The sequence below is a fragment of the Canis lupus genome, chromosome 9 (genome assembly GCF_011100685.1).
Source record: "Canis lupus familiaris isolate Mischka breed German Shepherd chromosome 9, alternate assembly UU_Cfam_GSD_1.0, whole genome shotgun sequence".
Lineage (NCBI taxonomy): Eukaryota > Metazoa > Chordata > Mammalia > Carnivora > Canidae > Canis > Canis lupus.
In genome coordinates, this window is record NC_049230.1 from 21,658,325 (window position 1) to 21,672,483 (window position 14,159).

Sequence of the window (14,159 nt, forward strand, 5' to 3'; positions counted from 1 at the left end):
ACACTGTTGGTGGATATGCAAGCTGGTGCAGCCACTCTGGGAAACAGTATAGAAGTTCCTCAAAAAGTTAAAAATAGAACTGCCTTACCACCCAACAGTTGCATTACTAGATATTTACCCAGAGGATACAAAAATAGTGATTCGAAGGGGCACATGCACCCCAATGTTTATAGCAGCACAATCCACAATAGCTAAAACATAGAAAGAGCCCCAATGTCCAACAACTGATGAATGGATAAAGATGTGATATATATATATATATATATATATATAATATTCCATTACATATAATGAAATATTAATCAGCCATCAGAAAGAATGAAATCTTGCCATTTGCAACAATGGCATGGGTGGTGTTATGCTAAGCAAAATAAGTCAGTCAGAGAAAGACAAATACCATATGATTTCACTCATATGGAATTTAAGAGACAAAACAGATGAACATGGGGAAGGGAGAGGGAAAATAAAATAAGACAAAGACAGAGAGGGAGGCAAACCATAAGAGACTCTTAAACATAGGTAACAAACTGGGGGTTGCTGGAGGGGAAGTGGGTGGGGGGATGAGGTAACTGGGTGATGGGTATTAAGGAGGGCAAGTGATGGTATGAGCACTGGTTGTTGTATGCAACTGATGAATCACTAAATTCTAAATTCTACCCCTGAAACTAATACTACACTATATGTAAACTAACTTGAATTTAAATAAAATCTTGAAAGATAAAAAAAGAACATTTAGCATTAAGTGTTGAAATGTGAAGAGAATCACTAAAATCAAACCCAAGAGTCTACAACCATACCACCCTGAAAGTGTTCCAATCCTATCTGATCTTGGAAGCTAAGCAGGGTCAGGCCCGGTTAGTATTTAGATGGGAGAGTAATACATACTAAGGGACTATTTAAGTCCATCTATTTAAGACCTCTTGGTTTGTTTTTGGTTTTGGTTTTTCCATCATCAGCTACCTAGGAAGTAGTGTTCAGAGTTAGAAAAAAATTTTTAGTTTTTTCTGGATCATGAAAATTTTAACTTTGTCAGAATAGTGGGCCTTTTCCAGTAAAAATCTTAAAGATTCTAGAGGCAATCTGTTCTGCCCACCTTTGAAAATGAAATACATACCACAATTATGCCAAGGAAAGTGAAAGAGATTATGCTACATACATAATAGAGATGAAATTCAAAACAAAATCCAAAAAAGTTATGTCTCAAATCGCTATCCATTTGGTACTGCACCAGGGATTTCATCCAATGGAACTCCTGGTCTGGAACTCAAATTATAAAATTTTATTCCCCAACGCCAGTATTTCACATTTTTATGAAATTGTGACCTTAAAAAAATAAGTAAATAAGAGAAAACAGATTCTATCTCAGAAGAAAAGTCTTTTATAGCTTCCTTGCCCCTATTCTGAACTGTATCCAATGAGGGTTTAGTTTCCCAAGAAACTAAAAGATTGTAACTTAGAAATTGTATTTCACTCTTATTATTAATACAGGTGAAAATAGTATACATAATCTAAAAATGAGGCATAGGTAACATAGAGAAAGCAAGTTTCAGGAAATCAAAGATCACAACTCCAGATCTTGATAACCAGTTTGTATTTTGGCCTGCAGGCCACAGATTATGCCCATCAGTTATTTATAAAGTGACTTTTCAATTTGCACACAGGTAGATGTAGTTCATACACACACACACACACACACACATATGCATGTGCACACACACTTTAAACCCAGTACACACCTCACTCCTCTACCATGTGAGCACAACAAGACCATAAAAAGCATTGCAAAGATGGTTAACTACATGGAACATTTTATGATGGTACACAAACAAATAAATGGCATTTAATGAGATGTAATATGAATTTTAAAAGGATAGATAAACAATTTACAATACAGGAGCAAAATCTGTGATAATATCATTTTTGTTATTTGTAATCAGTTGTATCTGCAATTACTGAGTGCCAAATGTCCTCTGCCTTTCTGTATTCTACCAAAAAGATAATGCATCTCATGAAGATTCTCTGAACCAAGCGTCTTATCCTACTGGCAGATGGAAATATTGCCCTTACTTAGTAACCTGAAGCTATGCCTCTTTTATGAGGCATAAAACTTCCTCAGAAAACAAACAACACTAATGAATGTTCATATGAAAACTGGCACCAACAGTGATAAACAGAACATCCGGTATGTTCTGTAAATACCCATTTGCAGGCTGTATAAAAGTCTCAGGAGGGATGGAGACTCTGGGAACCAGTCAATTGGAGTTTTGCAACTAGTCTTGTTCTTCACTTCTAATAGGATGACTTCTGACTGTTTCCCCACGTGCTGCTCTTCTGAATCCTGTGCCCAGGCTTCCGACTGTGCACTTGCTTCAACCTGTTCCATGGAGGCCACCTGCCTCCCCAGTGCCCCTGCTACATCCAGATGCCAGACCCCTAGCTTCCTATCCAGGTCTCGCTTGCCAACTAGTTGCCTCACACCATGCTACTTTGCTGGGAATTATAATATTCCTTGCTTGGTGGGGAACTGTGCTTGGTGTGAGGATGGGGTGTTCAACAGCAATGAGAAGGAGACGATGCAGTTCCTGAATGACAGACTTGCCAACTATCTAGAGAAGGTCCGTGGCCTGGAAGAGATGAACGCAGAGCTCGAATGCAGGATTCGAGAACAATGTGAAGAGGATATCCCACTGGTGTGCCCTGATTATCAGTGTTACTTTGACACTATTGAAGAGCTTCAGCAAAAGGTCTGGTGTTTCATTGCCCTAATGCTTCACCCTCCCAATCTGTGATTTGCTTTATCTTTATACTAAAAAAAAGGCTGTTCTATGGAAGTTCCCCCCATCCCCAGGGAAAGGGGTTCTCCAGGAGGAAAAGGTGGTGGGCTGAAATTCAGCAAAAATTAGCATGAGCCGTGGGGCTGCCAGTAATCATTGAATGGCCAAAATAAACTCACTCACAACTACCTATGGAGAAAAATCCAAGTTCAACTGCCAAGGAATATTGCAAAATGTTTTAGGCCACTGAAAAACGGACCCTTTTTATTTCTATATTTATTTTATGAATGGTCCTGCTTTTTTCTTCATTGAAGTGACATGCTTAATAAGAAAAATAGGCTTCAAGCTATTTTATACTGTCTTATAAAGACTTTTAAAAGATAAATAATGGTATAGTTGTTAAATGAATAAATATTTAAGTTTCTTTCAAAGAGCCCTCTAGTATATATAACTAACTTACTTACCAGATCTTATGCACGAAGGCAGAAAATTCCAGACTTGCTGTGCAACTTGACAACTGCAAACTGGCTGCTGATGACTTTAGGTCAAAGTAAGTTAAATTTGAATTTGAAAATAATTCATGGCTGTCTCTCTCTCTCTCTCTCTCACACACACACACACACACACACACACACGTGCACACTACAAATATTCTCTACATAAGCTTTTTTTAAGCTAAGAATGCTCACAAAGCTCACATTAATTGGGATATAGCTTCCTTGAGTCGTTGTGTCATTCATCAGCATGCCCAGCATCTTGCACAGTGTCTAGCAAAATAAGCACCATCTGTATCTCTTTTGCTGTGAAAGGTATGAGTCTGAACTGTCTCTTCGCCAGCTGATAGAGACGGACATTGGTGGCCTGCGTGGGATCCTGGATGAGCTGACTCTGTGCAAAGCTGATCTGGAGGCCCATGTGGAGTCTCTGAAGGAAGATCTCCTTTGCCTTAAGAAAAACCACAAAGAGGTAAGGAAAGTGTAAAATTGCTGAATGAATGTGGAGGTGACAAAGTCAAACTGATAGATTTCGTTTTGTGTATATAAATCAAACTCGGGCAGATATTGCTAAAGCTGGAACAAAATTACTCGAGGCACTAATGTCCAGCCTGATGACTCTGGCATATCTCTGGGTGTATATGTGAAATGGGCCCTGGCTAGTACCACTTGAAAGACCAAATTGTTCACCTGCTATTGCTTTCGTGAAGGAGGTAACTTTACAAATGGCTTTCCTTGGAGGCTTTATGCCACATAACTCTAATCCATAAGCTACAAAAATCAGGCTGATAAACACAGGGCATGAAGGCCATTTCAGAAAGGGGATAACATCTTATGCAATATTTGGACCAATATTTTAAAATATTCTACATCTATAAACTTTCTAAATCATAAAATACGAAGTATATGACTATCTCATGTTGATAAAGCTAAAAAGTGAAAAACTTAATGATGTAAAATGGTATATTTTCCCTTTGAGCATGTGTTGATGATAATAGCATTTATTGAGACCTTCCTATGTGCCAAGGACTTTCATAAGTGCTTTATATGAACATCAACTCATATCTCTCACAATAACTCTCTAGGAAAGGTAAAATTATTATACACCTTTTGTGGATGCAGAGACTGAATGATGAAAAGAGAGTCAACCTAAGCAATCTGAATCTAAATCCCACACTTTTACTCACTTCTCCAGAAATTGGATGCTCTTGGGATGTCAAGGTGAATTCTTCTTCCCCACCACTCTGTGACTTTCTTTACTCCATTTCCTCTTTCAGGAGGTTGACTTGCTTCGTGGACAGTTGGGTGACCGACTCAGTGTAGAGCTGGACACTGCCCCCACCATCGACCTCAACAGGGTCCTGGAAGAGATGCGTTGTCAGTATGAAACCGTGCTGGCCAACAACCGTAGAGACGTGGAAGAATGGTTTGCTGTTCAGGTCAGTACCCAGAGCAAGAAAATGACAAGCTTCCAGACTTCTGCCTTATTTGCATCCTCTAATCATACCTGGTTTACAGACAGAGGAGCTGAATCAGCAGCAGCTGTGCAGCGCAGAGCAGCTGCAAGACTGCCAGACAGAGATCCTGGAACTGAAACGCACAGCCAATGCTCTGGAAATTGAGCTCCAAGCACAGCAAAGCCTGGTATGTAAGGGAAAGACAGCTCTGTTTTTGTCACTGAAGAATTAAGCCCTGAGATGCTAGTCCCTCTTCCATGAACCCAAGGAGAGATCCACAGTTCATGTGGCAGAAAGTCTGAATTTCCAATATGCAAGGATTGTATTCTTTGACTTACCCAAATACTGCTGTTTACTGAGCTAGAAGCAGAAGTGATAGGTCAACAGTCTGTACTGTCCCAACAGGATTCCCTGACCTTCCCTCCTGGGCTTGAGCATGATCCTGCAGCACCTTCCAGAGACAGAAAAAGAACAGGAGGGCAGGAGCAGAATGAGAGTGGAACCTCTGAGCTGAAGGCACTGAAGCATTCCAGTGGGTTTTAATTGTGCTTTGATTTGGGCCAACTTCTCAAACTCAGCATCATATAAAAGAATAATATTCAAACTTTGCATTCTTCCACTACCCTAAGCTTTTCCAGGATCCACACCTCAACTGGACCCTTCACTCCACCCCATTTCACCCAGCAATGAAAATACTATGCACTGGGGAGCCTGGCTGGCTCAGTCAGAGGAGCATGTGACTCTTGATCTCAGGATCATGAGTTCAAGCCCCATGCTGGGCATAGAGGTTATTTTAAAAAAAAATTTTTTTAAAAAGGATACCATGCATTGAAGATCACATTAGCCAGTTCCAGTCAGACACCACTGTCTGTGCCACATTGGGGCCTATAGAGACTATCTGGGTGAATAATAGCTACATATTTATCTTGTGAGAGGCTTAAACGCCTCATAATAACTTGATGGGATAAATCCTTTTACTAAACCCATTATCAGATGAGGAAGACTGAGACTCAGATTAAGTAGCAGGGGTCATGCAGTTGTTTTTTTTTTTTTTTTTTTTTTTTTCATGCAGTTGTTAAGAGGCAAAAGTGGAAGCTGGATCCAGCTGGTTCAATCCCAGAGCCTCTTCTCTGAACCATTCTATATGGCTCTTTCCTGCCCCAAGTCCATACTCAACTTCTCCCCTCAAATGCTGTTGATCTTCCTTAATATATATTACAGGTTGTGATGGGCAAGTGGTGATAGTAATAACTAACCCTTGCACAGTTTTGAAATTTTTTCCAGGCACTGTTCACAGTGTTTTACACATATTAATTCATTCAATCCGCACAACCATCCTATGAAATAAGTACTTTGCATTGGTCATTTTTTATAAAATAAAACAGCCTCAGAGAAGCTAAGTAATTTTCCCAAAGTCACATAGATGCACTAGGGTAGATCAAGGATTTGAAAACCAGCACTCTGGCCCCAAGGACTATGCTACACAGCCCTTCTGAATATACTCTTTTTCTTCTGCAGACAGAGTCTCTGGAATGCACTGTGGCAGAGACGGAGGCCCAGTATAGCACCCAGCTGGCCCAGATGCAGTGCCTGATTGATAACGTGGAGAACCAGCTGGCTGAGATCCGCTGTGACCTGGAGCGGCAGAACCAGGAGTATGAGGTGCTGCTGGACACAAAGGCTCTGCTGGAGGGTGAGATCAACACATACCGAGGTCTCCTTGAGAGTGAAGACAGCAGGCAAGTTCCACACGATTATTCTCAAAATCCCCCAAGTCACAAAGAAGCTCATGCAAGAGAATCTTGCCTCCTCAAGGTCTGCCCAAGGTGAAACCTCCCTCATGTGTTAAATGATCTCCTTACAAGAGTAAAAAGACAAACAAAACAAAACAACAACAACAAAAAAAACAGCTGAGGCTAATCACATGACAGTAGAAGTATTCAAAAGTATTCCAAAGTTCTAAAGCAGAATAAGTATCACATACAAAATTTCATGCTGGGCGTCCCCCTTTGTTCCTGACTTCCACCAAAGAGAAATCAGGAACATGCATAAGATAACATTTGCAAAGTGAAATAAATACACAAAACTGTGTATTCAACTGGCACAGGGGCAGTGAGCATTCCTAGTGGCAATGCTGAATCTAGGCCTGAAATAGGCTTAGGTCAAATGCTACTCTGCAAAGAGTGTTCAGAACATCATTTGCAGGGCAAATTTTGGCACGATCTTTTCTGAGTTGAAATTTTACCTGGATTTCCCTTGTTAAGCTTACTTCAAAATTTCCACAGGCTTCCTTGTAACCCGTGTTCTACAATAAGCACATCAAGCAACACTTGTGAGGCATGCTCAGCGTATCTGATTTGCACGGTCGAAAACTACTGTGCATGAATGTTCAACCCTCGGCGCAGTGGATAGAGGAGTCAAAGCCAGCAGTGTCCTGGAAAGGAGATGGGACTTCAATCAGATGCATCCAAATCTAAAAGTCAAGAAGGGGTTTCTACCCTAAATTTGTCCTCTAAACATCCCCATTATATTTCTGCTTTGTCATTTCCTCTCCTGCCTGCTTATTAGTGATATTCTAGGAGTCTATAAAGCTTTCTTGCTAATCTCCAAATAAAATATGTTTCATTCCTTTAGCATGGTAAATATAGCTTTGTGGCTTATAACTGTGGATATAAGAACCATGTGATGCCTAAACCCATGTCGATAGTTTGATTTTGCACAAACCGAGGCTGAAAATAGTTTTTAACTCCTCAAATACAAAAGTTTAACTAATCCATGCAAAATGTCATACATCTTGGAAGACAGTTGTATGTATCTTTCTAAGAGGAAATTTAAGAATAAATGTCTTATTTGTAATTATAAAAGTACAGGATTCCATTTTTTTCTCAATTTGGCACATGAAAGGGGAAAAAATTAGTTACAATTCCACCCCCAAACACCCGTTATCAGTATTTTGGGAGCTTCCAGCTTTCTTTCATATAATAGGTTTTTCCACATAATGGAAATCATATTTACATATGCACATAGTTGAGTAAACTACTTTTTTCACTATGTCATGTAAGCATTTTCAATCCAAATAAACCTATAAGATTGTCCTGTGACTGTTATTTTAGTGGCTACATAAAATACCATAAGGTTATTGGCCTGTTATTGGACATTTGGGGTATAAGAATAATTATTCATACACATTTAAAAAGCAAAGTGGAGAACTCCACCTCCAAAAAAATGAAATGGATGTACATTTCCTCATTCCTCTTCCTAAGTCTGGCTGAAAACCAGGGAAATTACATATAAAAGAAATATAAGCAGATTCTGAAAGGTGGAAGAAGCCAAACCAACTAGAATCATATTCAAGGAACAGCAAGCAAGTGAGTTCCTTGGGTTTTCTTTTGGCCTCATATATCCCATGTTGGGAGCTGAAGAAACCAACAACCCATAAATACCAGCAGGGGCAGACAGAAAAACAAAATCTCCAAGAGGAGAGTCAAGGGACATGAAGAGAGGTAAGGTTTCTATACTTCATCTGCAGTGATAAGATGTCAACACAAATAAGCATGATAAGGTTTATGTATATATACAAAATATAATATATATAATGTAATATATAATATATATAATGTAATACCTTGAGCATACTTAAGAAACTATGCAAAGAAATACACTTAAAACTTTGATTTATCTATAACTCATAGAATGAGTTTGGAAGTTTTCTTTCCCTTTTCATTTTTTAAAAGAGCTTCAGAAGAACAGGTATTAGATCTTATTTAAATGTTTTGTACAATTCTCTTGGGAAGCCATCTGACCCTGGACTCTTGTTTGTTGGGAAATTTTTGATCACTGCTTTAATTTCATTGCTGGTTATGGGTCTGTTTAGATTTTCTATTTCTTTCCGTTTCAGTTTTGGTAGTTTATAAGTTTCCAGGAATGCAACCACTTCTTCCAGATTGCCTCATTTGTTGGCATAATGTTGCTCATAATATGTTCCTCTTTAAAAAGAAAAAATATTTTATTTATTTGATGAGAGAGAGAGCACAAGCAGGCAGAGCTGCAGGCAGAGTGAGAGGGAGAAGCAGGGTCCCCGCTGAGCAAAGAACCCGATGCAGGGCTCTATCCCAGGACCCTGGGATCATGACCTGAGCCGAACGCAGGCACTCAACAATTTGTCCTTTCTCTTTTCTTTTTGATAAGACTGGCTAGGGGTTTATCAATCTTATTAAGTCTTTCAAAGAACCAGTTCTAGAATCATTGACCTGTTCTCCTGTTCTTTTGGTTTCTATTTTACTGATTTATGCTCTAATCTTTATTATTTCTCTTCTCCTGCTTGTTTTAGGCTCTATTCACTGTTCTTTCTCCAGCTCCTTTAGGTATAAGGTTAGCTTATATATTTGAGACTATGCTACCCAGAGCAGTCTACACTTTCAATTCAATCCCTATCAAAATACCATTGACATTTTTCACAGAGCTGGAACAAACAATCCTAAAATTTGTGTGGAACCAAAAGACTCTGAATAGCCAGAGGAATGTTGAAAAAGAAAACCAAAGCTGGGGGCATCACAATGCCAGACTTCAAGCTATATTACAAAGCTGTAATCATCAAGGCAGTATGGTACTGGCACAAAAACAGACGCACAGATCAGTGGAACAGAACAGAGAACCCAGAAATGGACCCTCAACTCTGAGGTCAACTAATCTTCAACAAAGCAGGGAAGAATATCCAACGGAAAAAGGACAGTCTCTTCAATAAATGGTGCTGAGAAAATTGGACAGCCACATGCAGAAGAATGAAACTGGACCACTTTCTTACACCATTCTCAAAATGGATGAAAGACCTAAACATGAGATAGAAATGTACCAAAATCCTAGAGGAGAAAACAGGCAGCAACCTGTTTGACCTTGGCCACAGCAACTAGATAGATCTCCAAAAGCCAGGGAAACAAAAGCGAACTTGGGACTTATCACGATTAAAAGCTTTTGCATAGTGGAGGAAACAGTCAACTAAACTAAAAGGCAACCTACAGAATGGGAGAAGATATTTGCAAATGAAGTATCAGATAAAGGGCTAGTATCCAAAATCTATAAAGAGCTTATCAAACTCAACACCAATAAAACAAATAAGCCAGTCAAGAAATGGGAAGATGACATGAGCAGGTATTTCTCCAGAGAAGACATACAAATGAGCAATAGACAAAAAAAAATGCTCACATCACTTGGCATCAGGGAAATACAAATCAAAACCACAATGAGATACCACCTCACACCAGTCAGAATAGCTAAAATTAACAACTCAGGAAACAATAAATGTTGGCGAGGATCCAAAGAAAGGCGAACCCTCATACACTGTTGATGGAAATGCAAGCTGGTGCAGCCACTATGGAAAACAGTTGGGAGGTTTTTCAAGAAGTTAAAAATATATAGAATATCATGTCATCAGTGAAGAGGGAGAATTTGACTTCTTCTTTGCCAATTTGAATTCCTTTTATTTCTTTTTGTTTTCTGATTGCTGAGGCTAGAACTTCTAGTTTATGTTGAACAGCAGTGGTGAGAGTGGACATCCCTGTCTTGTTCCTGATCTTAGGGGAAAGGCTCCCAGTGCTTCCCCATTGAGAATGAGATTTGCTGTGGGCTTTTTGTAGATGGCTTTTAAGATGTTGAGGAATGTTCCCTCTATCCCTACACTCTGAAGAGTTTTGATCAGGAATGGATGCTGTATTTTGTCAAATGCTTTCTCTGCATCTATTGAGAGGATCATATGGTTCTTGTTTTTTCTCTTGCTGATATGATGAATCACATTGATTGTTTTACAAGTGTTGAACCAGCCTTGCATCCTGGGGATAAATCCTACTTGGTCATGGTGAATAATCTTCTTAATGTATTGTTGTATCCTATTGGCTAGTATCTTGTTGAGAATTTTTGCATCCATGTTCATCAGAGATATTGGTCTATAATTCTCCTTTTTGGTGGGATCTTTGTCTGGTTTTGGAATTAAGGTGATGCTGGCCTCCTAGAATGAGTTTGGAAATATTCCATCTCTTTTTATCTTTTGGAACAGCTTTAGTAGAATAGGTATGGTTTCTTCTTTAAACATTTGATAGAATTCCCCAGGGAAGCCATCTGGCCCTGGACTTTTACCCCAAAGGTACAGATGCAATGAAACGCCAGAACACCTGCACCCCGATGTTTATAGCAGCAATGTCCACAATAGCCAAACTGTGGAAGGAGCCTCGGTGTCCATTGAAAGATGGATGGATAAAGAAAATGTGGTTTATGTATACAATGGAATATTACTCAGCCATTAGAAATGACAAATACCCACCATTTGCTTCGACATGGGTGGAATTGGAGGGTATTATGCTGAGTGAAATAAGTCAATCGGAGAAGGACAAACATTATATGGTCTCATTCATTTGGAGAATATAAAAAATAGTGAAAGGGAATAAAGGGGAAAGGAGAAAAAATGAGTGGGAAATATCAGAAAGGGAGACAGAACATGAGAGACTCCTAACTCTGGCATGAGGGTTGGCAAATAGATCAGTGAAAAAGAATATGAAAAAAAGAATATGGATTCTAGAAATAGACTCATGTACATGTGGTCAGTTGATTTTTTAAAATTTAGATTCAATTAGCCAACGCATAGGTCATTATTAGTTTTAGATGTAGTGTTCAATAATTCACCAGTTGCATATAACACCCAGTGCTTATCACATCATGTGGCTTCCTTAATGCCCATCTCCAGATTGCCCCATCCCACCACCCCTCCTCTCCAGCAACCCTGTTTGTTTCCTATAGTTAAGAGTGTCTCATGGTTTTTCTCCCTCTCTGATGACTCCCCATTCAGTTTTCCCTCCCTCCCTCTATGATCCTCTGAGCTGTTTCTTATATTCCAGATATGAGTGAAACCATATGATAATTGCCTCTCTGATTGACTTATTTTGCTTAGCATAATACCCTCCAGTTCCATCCATGTTGATGTAAATGGTAAGTATTCATCCTTTCTAGTGTCTGGTTATTTATATATAAATATATATATATATATCTTTTTTAGCCTTTCATGTGTTAGCAGACATCTGGGATCTTTCCATAGTTTGGCTATTGTGGTCATTGCTGCTATGAACATTGGGGTACAGGTGCCCCTTCGAATCACTACATTTGTATCTTTATCTTTAGGGTAAATACTTAGTAATGCAATTGCTGGGTCATAAAGTAGCTCTATTTTTAACTTCTTTTTTTATTCACATTCTATCTTCATTATTTTTTTTATAAATTTATTTTTTATTGGTGTTCAATTTGCCAACATATAGAATAACACCCAGTGCTCATCCCATCAAGTGCCCCCCTCAGTGCCCATCACCCAGTCACCCCACCCCCACCCACCTCCCCTTCCCCCACCCCTAGTTCGTTTCCCAGAGTTAGGAGTCTCTCATGTTCTTTCTCCCTTTCTGATATTTCCCACTCATTTTTCTCCTTTCCCCTTTGTTCCCTTTCACTATTTTTTATATTCCCCAAATAAATGAGACCATATAATGTTTGGTTTCTTTATTTTGGTCCTTTTTATAAAGGCTTTCTGACTTCAAATTTATAAAAGAACTCTCATATTTATTAGTACAATTATGATTTCCTTTTTTCATATTTGAATCTTTGATCAATTTGTAATTTGTCCTACTGTAAGGCATGAAGTATGATTCCAATATTCCCTGCCCCACCTTCGACCTCAAGTGAAATAGAATTGTCCTCAAATTATATATGATAGCCTATCTTTTCCCCACTGATTTTAAATGTCACACTTATCATATAATAAATCCCAATCTGTTTGGAGGTCTATTTTAGATTTCTTATTCTTTTTTTTAAGATTTTATTTATTTATTCATGAGAGACACAGAGAGAGAGAGGCAGAGATTTAGGCAGAGGGAGAAGCAGGCTCCCTGCAGGGAACCCAATGCAGAACTCGATCCCAGGATCCCAGAATCATGCCCTAAGCCAAGGGCAGACGCTCAACTGCTGAGCCACCCAGGAACCCCTAGACTTCTTATTCTATTCTATTCTATTCTATTCTATTCTATTCTATTCTATTCATCTGTCTGGTTATTCAGGCATGAATAGTACAGTATTTTAATTATTGAGGCTTTAAAGTAGGAAGGACTAATATCTCTGGTTTTTATTTTTTAGAATTTTCCTGGCTATTCAAATTTGATTATTTTTTTCTCATAAAACTTCAGAATTATCTTGTCTGGTTGAAAAAAATCACATTTTCGAAGGGTCTCAATAAATTTATTGGAACCTCAGTTAAATTAATGTCAAGATAATTGATATTTTTATAGTGATGAATACAGTATTTCAGCCCAAGACCATGATATATCTTTCTATTTATCCTAGTTTTCTGTTCTTCAGTGTATTTTAATATTTTATTCATGTAGTCCACCTTCCTAAATTTATTCCTGTGTATTTTATGTTTTTTGGTGCTATTATAAATTATTATGTTTTTCCTTATATTATGTGATGTACAGAATAATGGGGCCAAAAGATGTTCATGTCCTAATCCTACAGCCTTTGAATACAGTAGGCTACTTGACAAAGGTGAAATAAGACACTAATCAGCTAACCTTAAAATAGGAAGGTTATCCTACATGATATGCGTGAACCCAGTATAATCATAAGGTCCTTTAGTGTGGAAAAGGGAAGCAGAAGACTCAGTGTCAGAGTGATGCCATGTGAAAAAGATTTGCCACTGCTGGTTTTGAAGATGGAAGAGGCCACAGGCTAAGTAGCATAAACAGCCTCTAGAAGCTGCAAAAGGCAAGGAAATTATTCTCTCCTAGAACCTCCATAAAGGATCAGAAACAAATAACTTTCTTAAGAAAATGATGAGAAAGTATTCCTGAGAAAGTAAACACATGCCTTTCAATAGATCATGTTTAAACAATAAATATAAGCCAACACCATAACACATTTTTAGCTAATGTAATTCCACAAGCAAACACTGAGTGCTAAAAATGTCATAAAATGTGGGCTTTAGAAAACCAAAAGGTAACCAGCCTCTTTCCCAGGAAATTTCGTGTTAGTAACCAGACCCTACCTGGCAAACTGAAACAGGAAACTAGCAACTATATTTAAAAAGATTCTTACTTAAAACTAACATTTTAACCCATACAATGTCTGAACAATGAAAATGGGAAAATCGGTTGGGCGGAACAAAATAAAACACTGGTTTCTAAGTTCACCAATAATTATTAGATATTAATAGTTTCCCTTTTCTAGAGAAGAAAGGAAAAGAAGGATGAACTCATTCCTGATCAAGCTTAATGCCAGTTGGAGAGGTCAACAAGGATTTAATGAACTTAATATACTCACACCTGCTTAATAATGGATGCTGTTAGAAATGTGACGACAGTTCCTTTTGAAGACTTCATGTGAAGCTCTGGGTCCAATGACAAGCAGTA

At 38.5% G+C, this 14,159-nt stretch overlaps 1 protein-coding gene and 1 long non-coding RNA gene across 3 annotated transcripts in view; one reads left to right on the forward strand and one right to left on the reverse strand.

Annotated features, from left to right (window-relative positions):
* The first annotated feature begins 1,506 nt into the window (after positions 1-1,506).
* Positions 1,507-7,589, forward strand: KRT40 (keratin 40). The gene is given in 7 exon segments (NM_001346099.1): positions 1,507-2,744; positions 3,242-3,324; positions 3,584-3,740; positions 4,546-4,707; positions 4,787-4,912; positions 6,244-6,464; positions 7,011-7,589. Coding segments are annotated over 7 exon segments (1,296 nt in total). The 5' UTR covers positions 1,507-2,297; the 3' UTR covers positions 7,111-7,589.
* Positions 1,526-14,159, reverse strand: part of LOC119876644 — an 80,709-nt gene continuing 68,075 nt past the window's right edge. The window contains exons 4-11 of one of the 2 annotated variants that reach the window (XR_005364384.1): positions 6,971-7,159; positions 6,436-6,582; positions 5,064-5,176; positions 4,776-4,909; positions 4,456-4,629; positions 3,473-3,719; positions 3,239-3,312; positions 1,526-2,624 (exon numbers count right to left, since the gene is read on the reverse strand). This is a non-coding gene — a long non-coding RNA (uncharacterized LOC119876644). Of the gene's footprint in view, positions 2,625-3,238; positions 3,720-4,455; positions 4,630-4,775; positions 4,910-5,063; positions 5,177-6,435; positions 6,583-6,970; positions 7,160-14,159 lie in introns of both variants that reach the window. The other variant, XR_005364385.1, reaches the window with a different exon arrangement.